Source organism: Erinaceus europaeus, chromosome 3 (genome assembly GCF_950295315.1).
Source record: "Erinaceus europaeus chromosome 3, mEriEur2.1, whole genome shotgun sequence".
NCBI classification, from domain to species: Eukaryota; Metazoa; Chordata; class Mammalia; order Eulipotyphla; family Erinaceidae; genus Erinaceus; species Erinaceus europaeus.
In genome coordinates this window covers 48,041,927-48,061,236 of record NC_080164.1, presented here as the reverse complement: position 1 = coordinate 48,061,236, position 19,310 = coordinate 48,041,927, and the positions used below count along the sequence as shown (strand labels likewise).

Below are 19,310 nucleotides of genomic sequence, written 5' to 3'. Positions count from 1 at the left end.
AGACAGAGAAGCACCTGCAACACTGCTTTATCACTCATAAAGATTTCTCCTTGCAGTTAGGGACTAGGGGCTCAAACCTGGGTCCTTGTACATTGTAATGTCTGTTCAACCAGGTGTGCCACAACCCATCCTCTTGTTCAGTTTCTTAAAAGGGGAATAATTAAAAGTTCATATGGGGGAAGCAATTACAGAAGCCAGACCTTCCACCTTCTGCAACCCACAACACCCTGGGTCACTACTCCCAGAGGGATAGAAAATGGGAAAGCTATCAGGGAAGGGGATGGGATATGGAGACTGGGTAGTGGGAATTGTGTGGAGTTGTACCCCTCCTATCCTATGGTTTTGTTAATGTCTCCTTTCTTAAATTAAAAAAAAGTTCATATGAATAAATTAGAAAAGTTTAGTACCATAGATAAGAAAATGAAAGAAACACTTGGACAAGCAAAATGACAGTCATGAGTATGTCCTTTGCATAAATAGCCTTCCTTTGGGGTAACTGAACCTTTATATAGAAGCTCTGAGTATTTAAGATAAGCAAGAGGATGTGCTGGGGCCAGAATGATAATTCCCTTTTGTGGCAACTATGACAGGGTGACATCAAGGGTCCAAAGATGAGAGAACCCTGCTCTCTTTCTTTTGAAAAGATCCCTCCAAACATAGATAAGAAAGACTTCGTTGACCTAGTCAGTTTGGTCAGTTGATTGCTAAAGGAGAAACTGTTATTAACCCAAACTTTGAATGTTTACATGAAGATTTTCCTTAAGGCTACACTGACATCACTATGACGTTGCTGACCATTTTACAAATTGTAACTTTCAGACTACATAGACATTCCCCTCACATGAGGTTATTGTCTCAATTTTTTTGACATTCATATTCAAATAAAATGTAATTAGCCCACAGAGTTAAAGTTACTGCAGCATACCTGCCACCATTTATGGCCTCCCTGTCCATGGTAGCACCACCACTGGGTCACGACACTTTTCCAGTGGGTACAGTTTCTGGTATCTCCTGCTTCTTAGCCTGAGTTGGAGTTTGAGATAAAATCAATTTGCTACCCATGATTTGAACTGAACACAATGGGCAGAGTAGTAAGCAGAAAATAAGCCAAGCATGTCAGTTTGAAATGCGCAAGGAGAGAAAAATACTGTATTCTGTTGGTAATGACACACGGCTTATGGGCTGATTATAGATGTGTATAAATTTTATCTGAAATATTCTTTGTCATGTTCTAGAAGAATAGCAATTCTCTTCTTTAACAGAAGCCTTTTTCTGCAGCAACCTGTCCATACAAATATAGGTCATCTGTCTCCACGCTGACCAAAGCTAGGCTATTCAAAGTCTTGCATCTTTTGTAGGATAGTTTAAGAAACCATTGTTTTGTAGCTCTTTTTGTTGTCATTACAGGGGAGTATGTTCAACACCTGGAAACCCATGTGGGTTGTATTACTAGAAGATGGAATTGAATTCTATAAGAAAAAAAGTGACAACAGCCCCAAAGGAATGATTCCCCTGAAGGGAAGCACTCTGACTAGCCCTTGTCAGGACTTCGGCAAAAGGATGGTAGGTTAACATCACTAATCACAATGAATATTTTGTTAGGCACTGAGACAGGTATAGTCTACAATGAAGAGTATCTTTGGTTCAGTCCTTCACAGCACCACCCACATCACACATTTCTCCCTCATACTTGGGTCTTTCTTGAACAAGCAGTTCCCTCTTCCTTCCTTCCTTCCTTCCTTCCTTCCTTCCTTCCTTCCTTCCTTCCTTCATTCTTTTTCTCTTTCTTTCTTTCTTTCTCTCTTCATTCATTTCTCTCTCTCTTTTTCCCTTCTTTCCTTACTTCTTTCTTTCTCTCTTTCTTTTTTAAAGGATGCTTATTTTTATTTATATTTTAAATTTTATTGGATATGACAGAAAGAAAGTTAGAGGGAAGGTGAACAGAGGGGGGAGACAGAGAGACATCTGCTGCCCTGCTTCACTACTCATGAAGCTTCCGCCCTGCGGGTGGAGACCAGGGGCTTGAACACAGGTCCTAGCACATTGTAATGTGAGCACTTAACAAGTTGTGCCACCACCTAGCCCCACTGACCAAGCATTTATAGAGGGGAAGGGTTGCCAAACTGTTGTCCTTCAAACATTCCCTTAGCCCCTTGAAAAGAGTTGATTTCTAATGGAATGTGTCTTGGGTTTCAGTTTGTGTTTAAGATCACTACGACCAAGCAGCAGGACCACTTCTTCCAGGCAGCTTTCCTAGAGGAGAGAGATGGCTGGGTTCGAGACATCAAGAAGGCCATAAAGTGCATTGAAGGAGGACAGAAGTTTGCGAGGAAATCCACCAGGAGGTCCATTCGACTACCAGAAACTGTTGACCTAGGGTGATTTTCTGTTGGTTTCTCTACCCTTTTTTTCTCCCCATTATCCTTTGAAGACACCTCATACCAGATCCTGATTCAAGGCTTTCTCTGGTCTGCTCTAAAGAGTTATTTACTCCTCCAGGTCAATACTGTCACTTAGTGTACTAGAATACTTACTTGGATCTTAAGGAATGACTGTAACTTTTTCATGGTCTAACAGTTGAGGAGAGGTGACTAATGGAGTATACAGACTCTCATTTTGGGTAACTATGGAAGAATGAAAGAGAGAGGGGGGGAGGGGGGAGAGGGATAGTATATCATTATATTTGTAAACTATCTGTAGAAGTTACTCTTGAAAGTTAGTCTTGTAGAAAAACCTTCAGGACATAAGGGTAGGTAAGAAAAGTCAAAGGCTGTGTTTAAATTCAAGTTCAAGTTTACACATTCATAGTGATCAAGGGCTAGCAGGGTGAATACTTTTTCTGGGCAGAAGCTCTCTGTGCCCTGACCTGGTTTATTGACTTTGATGGTAAACTCAGTTTCTGCCATGGATAATGAACAGGTTTTTTTTTTTCTATATGCTTTACTTCTTCTCCTATGATTATTAACCCCTTCTTTTAGAACTCTAGGAGTTTCTAGAGGACATAATATTTGTAAGAGAACTGAAAACCCCTTCTCTAATAGTAACATGAGACTGGGCATGCCACAGGAGTTCATTGTGCATTATTTGTGTACTGAAGTAGCTGCAACTGAGTAGTTTCTATTACCAAGGAGACTTTGTGGCTAAAACCAATGAGGAGGCAACTGAAGGATTGTTGAGAGACAGCATAAATTGTCATGACTGTGGAAGCATGGAGGAATGATGCTGGTACTATGTGGAGCATCAGGCTACATAAATGTGGATTTTTGTTTTATTACCTGTGCTTTTTGCTGGTAAATCTTCTTAGTTTATTGCTTCAAGGACAAAAGTTAGTACTTGCCACTGTTTTGTCTATAGTCTTAGAACGTTCACTTTTCAGAAACAAATATCTTACTTATTTATTGGATAGAGACAGAAATCAAGAGGGAGATAGAGAGGCAAAGAAAAACCTGCAGCACTGCTTTATTACTCATGAAGCTTCTCCCCTGCAATCGGGGATGAGGGTCTTGAACCTAGGTCCTTGTAACATGTGTTCTACCAAGGGTGACACTGCCTGGCCTTTCATAAACAAAGGTCTACTAGCATATAGGTTCTTGAAATAAATTTAAGGAACTCAACGTCAAGGTTGAGGGAATCTTAGAAATCTAGAATGGGGATAGGAAATAAGCCTTGGAAGGGGCTGAGTGGTGGCACACCCAGTTGAGCGCACATGTCACACAGTGTACAAGGACCCAGGTTTGAGCCCCCAGTTCTCACCTACAGGGGGAAGCTTTGTGAATGGTGAAGCAGTGCTACAGGTGTCTCTTTTTTCTTTCTCCCTTTCTATCACCCCCTTCCCTCTCAATTTCTGGCTGTCTCTATACAATAAATACATAAAGGTAATTTTTAAAAAGGAGCCAGGCGGTGGTGCGCTTGGTTAAGTGCACACATTAGAGTGTGCAAGGACTTGGGTTTAAACCCCTGGTCCTCATCTGCAGGGTGAAAGCTTCATGAGTGATGAATCAGGGCAGGAGGTATCTCTCAGTCTTTCCTTCTCTATCTCCCATCCCCTCCTGGTCTTGTTCTGTCTCTATCCAATAATAAATAAAAATATTTAAAATAGAAGAAAAGAGAAAGAAAACAAGTCTTGGAAATCTTTGAACTCTGACATCTGACGGAAGGTACCTCTCCATCTCTGGTATCAGAAGTTAAGTCAGAAACATAGTAAATTGAAGATAAATTAAGATCCTCTTATTACATTTTGCTGGATGCTGAACAGGCCAGAGTTATGTAAAAATAAAGTCTGCCCTCAGCAAGGTGGTGGAAAAATTAGGTTCAGGAGCCATATTTGGGGGTTAGATGTTTGAGGCCAGTCTCTCCATAGCTATGACCCCAGAGAGAACTCTCCATTGGGAAAAATTCCCTACTCATTCATCTATTTTCATTTCTGTGCAGTGCCTTGTATTTGTCTATGAAAGACAATGAAAAAGGAGTAAAGGAGTTGAACTTAGAAAAGGACAAGAAGATATTTAACCACTGCTTCACAGGTAAAAGAACTGCAAGTCTGAAAAGGGGTAGGAGGGTGAAGCCTTATGTGTAGAGTGGTGGTGTGGAGTATATTGGGTTGATGTGGTCACAGAACTCTTTCTGACAAACACAACACCCTATTAGGGAAACTGAAAGAAAGACAGAAAATAATTGTGTAGGGCAGAGAGAGCATAATGTTGTGCAAAAGAGACTCTCATACCTGAGGCTCTAAAATCCTAGGTTCAATCTCCCACACCACCATAGAGATGAGCAGGGATTTAGTAAAAAGAAAAACAAAAAGAAATAGAAGAAAGAGAAGAAGAAGGAGGAGGAGGAGGAGGAGGAGGAGGAGGAGCAGAAGGAGAAGAAGAAGAAGAAGGAGGAGGAGAAGGAGAAGAAAAAGAAGAAGAAGAAGAAGAAGAAGAAGAATTCTGCTATTCAAGATAAAGTTATTACTTAAATATTTTATATTGATGGATAGGTATATAGATACCACAGCATAAAAGCTTTGTGCAGGGGATAGGTGCCAGGCTGCAACTTAGATCACGTACATGGCACGGCAGTGTGCTATCCAACTGAGCTAATTTTCTGGCCTGCAATAAGTTTTAACTAAACTTGTTACACTGGTAGTATCAAAATGTACACAAATATCAAATTGTTATGTTGTACACCTGAAGCTAATATAAACTTGTCAGTTATGTCTCATAAAAACATTTAGGTAGAGAGTGCAGTGTTTGAAAACATGTTCTTTGAAGTCAGATTGCCTTAGTTCAAATCCTGGCTGGGAAACTTACTAGTTATAAAATGTTAGGCAAATAGCAGTTCTCTGTGCCTCACTTTCACTGCTAAAAAATGAGGGCAATCACAACACTCTTATTTTGCTGTAATTTGCTTAGAAAAGTTCTTGGAATACACTGAATACACAATTGTGCAAACACACATTATGGTTATTATGATTAAGAGGTCATATGTCTGCACATATAATAATAAATTCTGTGAGTTCAGAAAAGAAAAGGGGTATTGGGAGATGGCTTACCTGAGTGTGCTCCTTATTATGTGCACAGCCTGGAGTTTGAGTCTAGTACCACGTGGGAGAAGAAGAAGGAGAAGGAGAAGGAGAAGGAGAAGGAGAAGGAGAAGGAGAAGGAGAAGGAGAAGGAGAAGGAGAAGGAGAAGAAGAAGAAGAAGAGAGAGAGAGAGTAGAGAGAGAGGATGAGAGAGGTCATAGAGTTTTTAAGATGAACAGAAGGTAGTGTCTAAGCTTGACTCTGAAGGAATTCTAATAAAAAGAGTGAACAGAGAATGCTAAGGACAAAGTTATGGTGCAGGGGTATTTAGAATATAAACTCAGGAAAAGAGAGCAACCATCTTGGTAGAACTAATGGCTCATTAGTTGAATAAGGTTTGTCAGATACCAGACATGGTTCATGTACTAGAGAGACCAAGGGAGGAAAACTCTGAGAAGAAATGATAGATATAGAATTCAGGGGGATAGAACCCCACCCCACTAGGGAAAGAGAAAGGCAGGCTGGGAGTATGGATTGACCTGTCAACACCCATGTTCAGTGGGGAAGCAATTACAGAAGCCAGACCTTCTACCCTCTGCAACCCACAACGACCTTGGGTCTGTACTCCCAGAGGGTTAAAGAATAGGAAAGCTGTCAGGAAAGGGGATGGGATGGATGGGATACGAAGTTCTGATGGTGGGAATTGTGTGGAGTTGTGCCCCTCTTATCCTATGATTTTTTTCAGTGTTCCCTTTTTATAAATAAAATAATTTTAAAAAATTCAGGAGGATTTCCAGTTAACATTTCATAAAAACTATCCAGTAAAGATTAGGAAGGTTGAAAGGTAGCAAGCAAGTTCTGGGATAAGAAGCTAGTACTCCATGAGAATTCAGCCTCAGAGACTCAAGTTCATTAGTATAAGAAAATTGAGGACTGATATTTGGGATCAAGATACTAGATGGTGGATATCAGTAAAGGAAAATTATAAGACCAAAGTTCTAAGTCTTGGTGGGCTAAGGTCACCAAGATAGAAGCTTGGGTGAATGAAATGAGGGGGAGGTTCCAGTGTAGATCTAGTTACAAGGTGCAAGTCAGAAATTTATTACATAATAGGTTTCTAAGTTCTGGTGTAGTTTGCTAGAAATTCATAACTTCCTCCTGTCAAAAGTCAAGGTGGTTCCAGAAATTCAGGAGGGTGGAACTTTCACATAGGAGTCAGTGGGTCTCAGTGCAGAGACAAGTCTACAGTTGAGATTGTGACTCAGACATTGCTGATGTGAAAGAAGGGTTCCTGAATGTCAGGTGATAGGGAGACTAGATTGAATTTGCCTTTTAAGCTTCACTATACATACTGAACTAGTATGGAATCTAGGCTTCCAACATTTAGTGTGGCTACAACAGTAACCTAAGGTCATAACTCCTTTATCCTTAACTATCTTATTCCCTCTCTTTTGGACAGGGTATTGAATACACACACACACACACACACACACTCACACACACACACACACACACACACACACACACACACACGTTCTTTCTCAATAAATTTAACCTATTAGAGAAAGAAACATGAGCAAAATCCTCTCACTAATAGACAAATAAACCTTAAAAATGGGTGGATTAGGATAATAAAATAGCATAATGGCTATGCAAAAAGACTTTCATGCCTGAGGCTGTGAGGTTCCAGGTTCAGTGACTACCACCACCCTAAACGAGAGCTGAGCAGTGCTCTAGTCTCTCTCATTATATAAAGAATAATTATATATATATATATATATATATATATATATATATATATATATATATTAAATGAGTGGATTAGGGACTGGCAAAATATCTCACTTGGACAGTGTGCTGCATTGCCATGTACACAACTTGGTTCAAGCCTGGACTCCACCACACTGAAGGAAGCTGTGGTATCTTCCATTTTTTCTCTGTCTCTATGTAAAAAAAAAAAAAAGAAGAATGGATTAGTAAAATCTACTTCAATGCATGGACTGCTTATTTAAACCTTTTAATATTTTAAATAAATATTGTTTTAAAGTCTTACATGGCCATTTTGATTCTAGGTATCCTCCTATATTGATTTTCTTTTTGCCTTCTTGGAGTAATAGGGAAGATGAAACAAATTAGGCTTTGGAGCCTTCCAGGGATGACTGTCAGTGGCTTGTTAAGGAATTCATCTTTCCTTTGATGGTTCCACCTAGGTAACTGTGTCATCGATTGGTTGGTTTCCAACCAGTCTGTTCGGAATCGCCAGGAAGGCCTAATGATTGCCTCTTCACTGCTTAATGAAGGGTACCTGCACCCCGCTGGAGACCTGTCCAAGACTGCTATGGATGGAACGGCTGACAATCCTTTCCTAGACAACCCCGATGCCTTCTACTACTTTGTAAGTGAGAGAGGTTACCCACATTTTCTTCCTGTCTTGGGGGCTCCTTGGGAAAATTTGAGGTTGGTTACAGTTTATAGTTACAAATGTGAAAGAAAGACCTACAGAGATTGTTGGGTGAGGGGGGATGGCAAGTGGAAAGGAAAGATCAGTCCGAGAGAACCAACAGATAGATAACCTAAGCCTTAACTTAATAGCTCTCCCCTCCTCTTCCATGTACAAGTGAATTAGGTTCAAAGATACTCTTGTCTTCTTGAATATTTTTCTTTAAATTGACTTTTTAAAGTTTACTATGTCATTTTTTTATTTTTTAAAATTATAACATTGGTTTACAATACTATGTCATTTTAGGAGTACAGAGTCACACCTCTTCATAAGTGTGATAATATGCCCCACCCGATGCTTTCGTAACCCTTCACCAACACACCCACCTTCACCAACACCCAGAAGAACGTTTGTCTTCTCCCTCTTTCTTCCCACCCCAGCCCCTTCACCTTGGGTAACAACCATTTTGTTGTTAAAGGTTAAAGATCTGCTTTCATTTAATTTTGTTTGACTGTTTCAATTCTTTATGTTCTGTACAGAGTGAAGACAGTTGCTAGTTGTCTTTCTTTCTTTAGAGAGAGATAAATACACAGAGAGAGAGAGAGAGACAGAGAGGCAGGCAGAGAGGGAGAAAGAGAGACACCAGAGCACTACTAAAGTCTGCTTTATGATGGTGTGGGAGATTGAGCCTGGGACTTTGGAGCCTCAAGCATGAAAATACTTTTGCACAACCATTGTGCTGTCTCCTCTGCCTTCATGTTTTTGACATGTTTCCCTTAGCCTAACCACCACATTGCCATTCATATTGTCAAAATGACAAGATTTTCTAACTTTTTTTTTATAGTTGAGCATTCTACTGTGTATTCTTTGTCTAATAAATCATTGGTGGACACTTAGGCTATTTCTTGGTTATTGTGAGCAATTCTGCAATAAACATACAAGTGCAGATATCATTTAAAATTAGTATCTTTGTGGCTGGCAGTGGTACACCACTAAAGTGTACATGTGCAAGGACCCAGGTTCAAGCTTCTGTCCCTACCTCTAGGGCAGAAGCTTCAGGAGCGGTAAAGCAGTGTTGCAGGTGACTCCCTCTCTTCCTGTTTCCTTCCCTGTCAATTTCCTCCTGTTTCCTTCCCTGCCAAGAAAAATAAATAAATAAATGAAAGAAAAAGGAAAGGAAAAACTGGCCTCTCCAGGAGTGGTGGAATCATTGTGCATGTTCTGAGCCCCACCAAAAACTTTGGAGGCAAGAAAAATAAATAACTAAATAATCACAAACTACATATATAAAACTAAATTATATCAATGTCTTCATATTGTTCAGACAGATACCTAGATGTTGAATTGCTGGACTATATGGTGGTTTTAGTTTAGATGTTTTTGAGGAACCTTTGCACTGTTTTGCATAGAGGTCATACCCCTTTATATTCGCACCAACAGTGTCTGCCAGATCCTTTGCCTCGCCAATGCTGTTGCTTGTCTTTTTTTGATATCAGGCCTTATCACACATGTAAGATGATATCCATCGTGGTGCTGCTTTGCATTTCTCTAATAACTTTTGATAATTTTTTTAATTTGACTTTTATTTATTATTTATTAGAGACAAAGAAAAATCAAGAGGGAAGGGAGAGATAAAAAGACATCTGCAGCACTGCTTTACCACTCATGAAGTTTTCCATCTGCAGGTGGGAACTAGGGGCTTGAAACTGGACCCCTGCACATTGCTACATGTGTGCTCAACCAGGCATACCACCACAGACCTCTTTTTAATGATAATGCATGCTCTTATGTCATATATTCTTATTCTACGTAATAGTTCAGTAATAAAAATGTATTAAGCCCTAAGAAATGTCAGGCATTCTCCTGGATTAAAGAGATATATCAATTAAAAAAATAATGGGCAAAAATTACAGCCCCCGTAGAACTTCCTTTCTGGGGGAGAGTTGTATTCACAATGTTCTAGCTGTACTTTAAAATATATGTGATTTATTTACTTTTACTAGAGCACTGATCAGCTCTGGTTTGTGGTGGTGCAGGGGATTGAAATTGGGACCCTGGAGCATGAAAAATCTGTCTGTATGACCATTATGCCATCTTCACCACCCAATATGTAACTCAATGCAAAATGTATCTATACATATCCCCTCCTCCAGTCATCTTGAACTAATTGCAGATTGGGAAAGATTATATTGCATAGTTTGTATCTAATCTTGGGCCACTGGGGAAATTCAGCAATAGTACATTTCTGGGGGATTTTTGGAGTGGTGTCATTTCTATTAGGAACTAGAGTACAAAAGTTAGGAAGCTGCTTAAAAGAACCAGTCTTCTTACAAAAATAAAGTGGCTACACCAGAGAGAGTTTCATTTCACTTGGGGCAGGGGAGTTTCACTCTCAGTATTTTTTTTTCAGACTTTTGATCTGGTAATAGGATTTTAAAAATAGCCATTGGTAACTTCTCTTTTTCTGTATGATTCATTGCCTATATAGCTGAGTGAATCCAAATTCCCTTCTGGTCTTTGAATTTGGGTATGTGCTCTTGGTCTCAAAGTAGATGGAGCTAAGTATCAGAAGTTTTGTTGGAGATAACATTGTGTGGCATCACAAATAGGTTAACTCTGCTCACAAGAATGTTGCTTTGAGATCTCAAGAAAAGGAATCCTCTGAAGGAAGAAATTCTCTGAACTAGACATTAAGTACAGTTTGGGAAACATTAGAAAAAGAAATGATATTGACACTTCAGGGGAGATAAAAGAGCATTTTAGCAATAAGAAATAGTGTCTGGAATCAAGAATTATCAGAGAAAAGAGCATCTTTATAAAGTTCAGGTTGAGGGGCTAAGTGGTGGTGCACTTAGTAGGGTGTATATGTCACCATGTGCAAGGACCCAGGTTCAAGTTCCTAGTCCTCACCTACAGAGGGCAAGTTTCACGAGCAGTGGAGTGATGATATCTCCCCTTCTCTCTGTCTCTCACTTTCTATCAAAAAGAAAGAAAAATGACCCCAGAATTGAGGAGTCATGCAGGCACTGTGCCCCGGTGATAACTTTGGTGACAAAATAAATAAATCAAGTTCAGGTTGATATGAACCACAGGGAGAAGGAAAAGGAGCCAAGCCAGTGACTTGAGGGGAGGGGTAGAGAAAGATGAAAGAAATATTAGTCTGCCTAAGAATGATAAAATAAATTTGCTGTTTGATTTCCCATTAGCCAGACAGTGGGTTCTTCTGTGAAGAGAATTCCAGCGATGATGATGTGATCCTGAAAGAAGAATTCAGAGGTGTCATCATCAAGCAAGGATGTTTACTGAAGCAGGTGGGTGGACACCCCCTCTTTACCAGATTCTTCTTATTTCTAAATTATCATTTCAAATGTGGCATTGTGCTTGTATGACCAATAGTGCTGGTCCCTGTTTGGGTGCCAGTTGCCAGTCTAGCTTCACGGGCATGAGAGCGATGACCATGGACTCATGGCTGAGTGGGAGACAGTTCAATCTTTATTGAGGAGTGGGGATGCAGTGCAAGCTAGCTATCTCGAATCACAATCCTGTCCTTATATACCTCCTGAGGTGGAAGTGTCAGGAAGAGGAAATACATAGGATAGGGGGTGGGGAGAACGAAAATGCGCAAACCAGTGGGGATTAAACTAGTGCGGGGGGGGGGGGGGGGGGGGAAACAATGATTATGTAAATAGACCACAGCGCAAGCAATGCAACAGAAGGGCTCTTAGAAGCAGAATTTAGAAGCAGACCAACACAATAGTCCAATAGAAAAAAAATAGTGAATTAAAGACAAACATCTAAGGAGTTGATCAAGGTGGCATTAGGTTAGGTGGACTGTGGAAACAACTTGAACTGGGGAAATCCCCCCCATTTTTTTTTTAACCAGTATCATCAGAAAAAGGTGCTTCAAGGAAAAAAAGCCATTTTGTTAGTTGTAGGAAATTAACTGTTTCAGGGATGTCATCCAACAGACAGAAATGATTGCTATTTCCATTTGCCTATACCTCCTTCCTGCAAAGTTACCAGGAATTAGGAGTAGGTTATACCCAGGAGAGGAGCCATAGATACGACTGAAAGGAAGAAATGCCATCTGGACTGTGGGTAAGAAATGGTGAGACTATATCAGAGCATGCCTGATGTAGAGTTCAACTCTACTCAAGTAGTGGCAGAGTTGTAGTAGTCAAATCTGATTGCAAGGACTCAGTCCTGGGTGGGAAACACAGCCGTTAGAAAGTTTTGCATGTGCAATTCACTGTTGTTTGGAGTAAGAACTGAAAATCCCTGACTAGTTACCAAATGCCAAGGCACAGGATGCCAAGAATTAAGTGGGTACAGGGCTAGAGCCAATAGAAGAAGTCAAAGCCAGCACCTTGCAAAGCAGGAAGAAGTGAGAATCTTCAAGCAGGTACCAGCACCTAAAGCTGTAGAACCCAGAGTTGCTTTACAGGTCTAGATCTTGCCTTTGTGGCTATCCTGGGAACTGTCTTAAAAATAGGTTATAACTGGGAGTTGGGCAGTAGCGCAGTGGGTTAAGCGCACGTGGTGAAAAGTGTAAGGGCTGGCATAAGGATCCTGGTTCAAGCCCCCGCTCCCCACCTGCAGGGAGTCACTTCATAGACAGTGAAGCAGGTCTGCAGGTGTCTATCTTTCTCTCCCCCTCTCTGTCTTCCCCTCTTCTCTCCATTTCTCTGTCCTATCCAACAACTACGACATCAACAATAATAACTGCAACAACAATAAAAACAACAAAGGCAACAAAAAGAAAATAAATAAATAAATAAAACCAAAACCTAACCTTCAGACTGTAGAATGTTTTTTTTATTTTATTAAAAAAATAGGTTATACCAAGCACATGTGGCACAAAGCGCAAGGACTGGCATAAGGATGCTGGTTTGAGCCACTGGCTCCCCACCTGCAGGGGAGTCACTTCACAGGTGGTGAAGCAGGTCTGCAGGTGTCTATCTTTCTCTCCCCCTCCTTTTTCCATTTCTCTTTGTCCTATCTAACAATGACAATATCAATAAAAACAACAGTAGTAACTACAACAACAATAAAAAAAAAGGGCAACAAAAGGGAAAATAAATAAATATTAAAAGAATCAACAAAACAGATTATAACATGAGTAACCTGGTTGCTGCAGTTCCTTAAGAACCCCACTTTGCTACCAGACAGGGCTTGGTCCTTTGCATCTGAACATGCTTTATACATCCCCATCTCTACTGCTTGTTGTCAGTAGCTCTTCACTTCATCTCTTATTGCTGTGTCTTATGTGAATAAGTGAAGATATTCAGAAGACTCTCTTTGAAATCCTGATATACATTTAATTGCTTTGAAGTCATTAATTTAATTTGAACACTTGTTGTTTTGTATTTCCTCATAGTATATAAACTCTGAAGAGAGCAAATCCTTGCCTGTAGCCCACACTACCTACATAGTGTTCTTTATGTGGTACTATCTTGTTTAATGCCAAAGTGGAATAGCAGTCTTAGAAACAATGGAATTTGGTGGGATAGATAGATCACTGTACTGGTGGGACCTATGCCATGCCAGGAACGTGATCCAGAATTGAACACATGGCAGTACTATGGAAGCCAGGGAAACTCTGGACTTGTTCCCTCTCTTTCTCTCTCTCTCTCTCTCTCTCTCTCTCTCTTTCTCAATATTTCCAAATGAAAGAATGGCCCAGGAATGGTGAAATCATGCATGAGGTCCCAGTTCATATAGAACAAGAAAGGACTTATTTCATACCTGAATAACAGTCAAATTGTTTATTGGCTCTTGAACTATTGCTCTGAGAAAGACTTGGTTTGTGGGCTAATTCTACTGGAGTTAGGATTTTTTCTTCTTCTTTTTCTTCTCCTCCTTCCCCCTCCTCCTTCTATCTATATAGGCACTGTGTATCTAGAGTGACATAAATAACTCACCATTCCTTTTGATGTGTTGATCCTGGATACAGGGACATCGAAGAAAGAACTGGAAAGTAAGGAAGTTCGTCCTGCGAGAAGACCCAGCATACTTGCACTATTATGACCCTGCTGGAGTGAGTGCCTGTGGCTGATAAATCTATTCAGATGGTGCCTCTGCTGAATCTCTTCACAGGACCTCTCATGATCCTTTCTGATCTGCTCCTACCCTGCTGTCTCCTCACCAGCCCACTTCTATTTCTCCCACACCCTCTAATTTTCCCTGTCCCTAGTTACTAAAAGTGGTTGTTAGTGGGCTTTGAGGCTAGCATAAGATCAAGGGTGGGAGAAAATATTACTCTATTGTTATTTATTTAGTTAGCTCAAACATTTCAATTTTTTTTTGCTAGATCCAATATCTTATTCTCAGGGAAACTAATGCAGTGGAATGCTTTTAGTTTAGCTTGCAAAGAAAGTGAGAACTCCTTTTCCAGACCAACTTGGATTTGAGCAATATTTCAGTACAGATATTTGGGCTGTTGGTTATTGCTTTGAGTTATCTTTTTTGCTAAGTCAACTCCACATGGAATGGGTCCTCAGCTTCTGCTTGCAGAACATTATACCAAACAGTTCCAGAAGCAAACAGCTCTTTTTTGGGTAGGAAATGGCAATTCCACTTTCTCTACTGCTTCTGCCATTTTCCTCAAGAGAGGAAACACAGGTTGACTTATTTTTCCTTGTCTAGTTTCTTCCTGCGTCCACTAAAGTAGAAGGTGGAAAATCTGGAAGGGGTTTTCTTTAATCTTCTTGTGTTCTACTCCATATTGGGGGGGGGCTTGATTTACAGCATACTGAGTCAGTGTGGCTCTTGTACTAGCAAGGGAAGGTATATGTGTACATTGTACTTTGAAAGGATAAAGATAAATTCCTCTCTCTTCCAGGGGGAAGATCCATTAGGAGCAATTCACTTGAGAGGCTGTGTAGTGACTTCAGTGGAGAGCAACTCAGATGGTAAGAATCTTTTTTTTTTTTTTTTTTTGGTGAGAGAAGTATATCTACTCAAGGTCACTTTCCCATACCTAGGCATGCTGCTAAGCCATTGACAACTAATTGCTCTTTTACTCAAACTATCTGGTGTAAGCATGAATGAATCCATCATTTGAAATCTTTGGAAACACCAAGTGTTTCTTTACCAATTGCTGTCCTGATTCTGGGCCTTGGAGAATTGGGATGGTTTTGTGAATACCTTGATCAAACATGGCTGAGATAAAGCTTTTGGCTTAGATGGAGAGACTTGCTACTCCCCCCTTTATTGGGGCATTAATGTTTTACATTTGACAATAAATACAACAATTTGTACATGCATAACATTTCTCAGTTTTCCATATAACAATGCAATCCCCACTAGGTCCTCTGTTTTTTTTTGTTTGTTTGTTTTGGTTTTTTTTCAGAGCACTGCTCAGCTTGACTTATGATGGTGTGGGGGATTGAACCTGGGACTTTGGAGCCTCAGATATAAGAATCTTTTTGCATAACCATATGCTATCTAATCCCCCCCACACACTTGCTAACTCCTAATAAATGTAACTGAGCCAAAACATTGCTTAGAGAGGCCTTTAACATATTTGCGCTAGGAAATATCCCACAACTAAATAAACATTTGTGCTGTGAGGCACTGTGGTGAGTGGGAAGTGTACTTGGGTTTTAGTTAGGTCTGTGATGGATGGTTAGTGGCATTACCCTGGATGGATTGCTACCAAATCTGGGCCAACATTCCTTCTCTGAGAGAGCCTTGAACCAGATGATCTCTGAGTCTCAGATGACAAGTATGTGATTGGTGCATGGAATAACTATGTAGGTATAGATTGTCTTCTTGGGGGCAGGGGTGGTACCACTGGGGAGACCTTATCCCTTTGGGGAAACCCAAGCCCCTTTGTGTCTTCTTAATATAGATTTATAATATTTTAAAGGCCAACAGGAAACTTTGCAAATACAAAAGTCTAGACTTTTACTATCTCTGGTTCTTTTTTTTTTTTTTTTTTTTTTAAAGATTTTATTTACTTATTGATGAGAAAGATAGGAGGAGAGAGAGAAAGAACCGGACATCACTCTGGTACAAGTGCTGCTGGGGCTTGAACTCAGAACCTCAGGCTTTAGAGTCTAGTGCTTTACCCACTGCACTATTTACCGGACCACACTACCTCTGGTTCTATACACATTCTTCTTGACAGAAAGTTATGCTTTAGTTTTGGTAGAGGGAGAATGCTCTTTTTAAAAATTGAGGTGTATGCTTTAGTCAGTCAGCGTTCTCATCTATGTTTAAGATTCTCACCTTACAATGTCTTGAGTATTTCTAAAAAATTATTTTAGATTAAAAAAATCCAAACAAAACAGAAGCATGCAAACTGTAAGACTTGAGAGAACTATGGTGGTTATCTTTGGAAGGTAGGAGGGTGGAGATATGGAACTTTGGTGACGAATGTGGTATGGAACTATACATTATAATCTTATAACAAACTATTAATAAGTAAAAATATTTAAAATTATTTTGGGTGGAGACAGAGAAATTAGAATGGAAAAGGGAGAGAGAGAGGGAGAGAACGATAGACCAGTGTTTCACCCCTTGTGAAGTCTCTACCTGGTGGGGACTTGAGACATGAATCCACATCCTTATGCTCTGTAACATGTGTACTCTACTAGGTTCACCACTACTGGGCCCTGATGATTTTTTTTCTTGTCTTTCAAATTCTTAGCAGAGACTCTGATTTAACCCTTGATTAAGTCTAGTCCAGACAATATTGGAAGTATTGGTGATGGTCCTGTATTTTTTCTTTTCTTTCTTCTTCCTTCTTCGTTCCTTCCTTTCTTCTTCCTACCTTCCTTCCTTTCTTCTTCTTTTTTTTTTTTTTAAAGTGCTGATCAGTGCTGGCTTATGTTGGTACTGGGGATTGAACCTGGGATCTTAGAGGCTCAGGCATGAAAATCTTTTTGCATAGCCATTATGCTATCTCCCTAGCCTGGATTTGTATTTTTAAGATTATATTTTTATATCTTAGAGTCAGCCTTGGCTTATGTTTAAAAGCAGAGAGTAAGTAGCTATTAGATACTATTAGATACTCTTTCAATAGTAAATATGTGCAAAAGAAAGAAACTTTGCTTATAAACTACAAAAGAAAATGTTCCCTCTTGAGCATGTTTCTTATTTTTTAAGTATACACATAATCTCTCACAAACATGCAATATGTCTATCTATGCAAATACTTTATAATTATAATATTATGATACATAATCATACAATGGCAGTAAGTTTGAAAAAACACATCTTTAATTATCTCAGAACACTCCCAAGATAAGGATTACATTCCTTGCAGAATGAGGGTGAATGCAGTAGGCTTTCTGCTGCCAATGGACATACTGCCATTCATTTTCTTTTTCACCAGGAAAGAGGAGTGAAGAAGAGAACCTCTTCGAGATCATCACATCAGATGAAATTCACTATTTCTTGCAAGCAGCCACCCCCAAGGAGCGCACTGAATGGATCAAAGCCATCCAGGTGGCCTCCCGGACTGGGAAGTGAAGATATCCTCATATATCTTCATCTGCTTCCTGGGGTAACCCCACAGATAAAGTGGCCCAGGACCTGTCTGTTTCTAGTGACAAATCAATAAGAGAGAGCCCAGGGTTGGGAAGTTTCCATCTGCAGGGGTTCTAACTATAACTAACCACATATTGTGTGATGTTCACCTGCACTGGCCACATCACTCACTGAAGCCTTTCTGCCACTCCCCATGCTCCCTCCATCCCAAAGCAAATATAACCACCTGTGTGGCCTCAGTACACTGCTTATCATCTCTGGGCCTCAAGTTCTTCTAGATAACAAGGGAGTTGAACTAGGAGATTCTCAAAGTCCTCCCTAGCTTAAAGAAAAAAAAAAATCAAAAGCCCTGTATTTCTAATACCCATGGTTATGGAAGTTTCTTTAGTTGTCTGACTGGTATCTTTCCTTGACTAAATCTTAGTCTTCAGAGCCTGAGACAATGCTTCAATTTTAAATCATTGTCAGTTTGTGCTAAGAGTACTAAAGTTACTTGGCATAAATGTCTCTGGTTCTCATTAGCTATCTTCTCTTGGCCACAAGAGTATATATCAAAATGAAGGAGAACTCTCTTCTTCCTTCCTCATTCTATCTAGACATTTCCTGAGAGTCACAACTGTAGGAGTGGCTTTAAGTCAAAGATTTCTATCACTTACATATAGCCTATGATTTGATAAAAAGGTCTGAGAAAACAAGCATAACCGAGACATCTTTCCATGAAGCCACCAAAGCAGACATATTCTACTTTCATTTGAGGCTAGTCTGAAGAAAGTTAATGGACATAACAAAGATAGTATTGAAAAACTTAGGTCTAGTCAGAGTTTGTGGTGGTGGACATCCATGAGGATATTCCTACTCTCAAATTTTTTGTACCTATGTCCTATAAATGAAAGACTACCTTTACTCTCATTCTTTAGCAAACTATCTTAGCAAAATATACACAGCTGTTTTTCTACATTCAGTGTTAAAAGTATTTATTAGTCTGGAATAAATTTTATATTGTGAAATAAATATGATGTGTTTGCTGCTTTTTTGGTGTGATAACTCTGACATTTTGCCTCTTATGAGTGAGCTTTCTTATCAATAATCTGCTTTGATTTAATGAGGATAATGTCATCTCTCATCTCTCAAATAGTTTCATAACATGACAAAAAAAGTCTCTGTTAGGAAATAATAAAAGCTTTGGGAGAAATAAAGATAAAGTTTTATTATTATTTATAAAATGGAAATATTGACAAGACATAGGATAAGAGGGGTGTAATTCCACACAATTCCCACCACCAGAACTCCATCCCATCCCCTGATAGCTTTCCTATTTTTTATCCCTCTGGAAGTATGGACCCAGGATCATTATGGGGTACAGAAGGTGGAAGGTCTGGCTTCTGTACTTGCTTCCCCAATGAACATGGGCATTGGCACATCAATCCGTACTCCCAGCCTGCCTCTCTCTTTCCCTAGTGGGGCAGGAATCTGGAGAGGTGAGGCTCCAGGATACATTGGTGGGGTCGTCTGCCCAGGGAAGTCAGGTTGGCATCTGGAACCTAGTAGCTGAAAAAGAGTTAAGATATAAAGCAGAACAAATTGTTGGCTAGTCATGAACCTAAAGGCAAGAATATTGCAGATGGAGATTTGTGGTCTCTGTTTTGTAAAAAGCTGGTAGGTCTATTTTAGGTATATTCCAAGGGGTCCATGACTTTACTAGTTTTTGCCTGATCCTGACATCTGATTTGGAAGACATATGGACACCTGTTATCACTTATTTTTAACTCTTTAATGAGTGATCTTTAACTTTTTAATGAGATAGTTCTATTTTATTTTGTATTAGTGATTTAATATTGGTTTACAAAATTACAAGATAATAGGGA

General features: G+C 39.7%; 1 protein-coding gene across 1 annotated transcript in view; it reads left to right on the top strand.

Annotated features, from left to right (window-relative positions):
- The window catches only part of PLEK (pleckstrin), a 60,073-nt gene extending 41,617 nt beyond the window's left edge, over nt 1–18,456 (top strand). The window contains exons 5-12 of the mRNA XM_060187174.1: nt 1,408–1,563; nt 2,197–2,378; nt 4,432–4,523; nt 7,721–7,905; nt 11,157–11,261; nt 13,904–13,987; nt 14,792–14,861; nt 17,291–18,456. Of these exons, the coding sequence (XP_060043157.1) occupies nt 1,408–1,563; nt 2,197–2,378; nt 4,432–4,523; nt 7,721–7,905; nt 11,157–11,261; nt 13,904–13,987; nt 14,792–14,861; nt 17,291–17,427 (1,011 nt within the window). The 3' untranslated portion in view covers nt 17,428–18,456. The remainder of the gene's footprint in view (nt 1–1,407; nt 1,564–2,196; nt 2,379–4,431; nt 4,524–7,720; nt 7,906–11,156; nt 11,262–13,903; nt 13,988–14,791; nt 14,862–17,290) is intronic.
- The last annotated feature ends 854 nt before the right edge of the window (nt 18,457–19,310 follow it).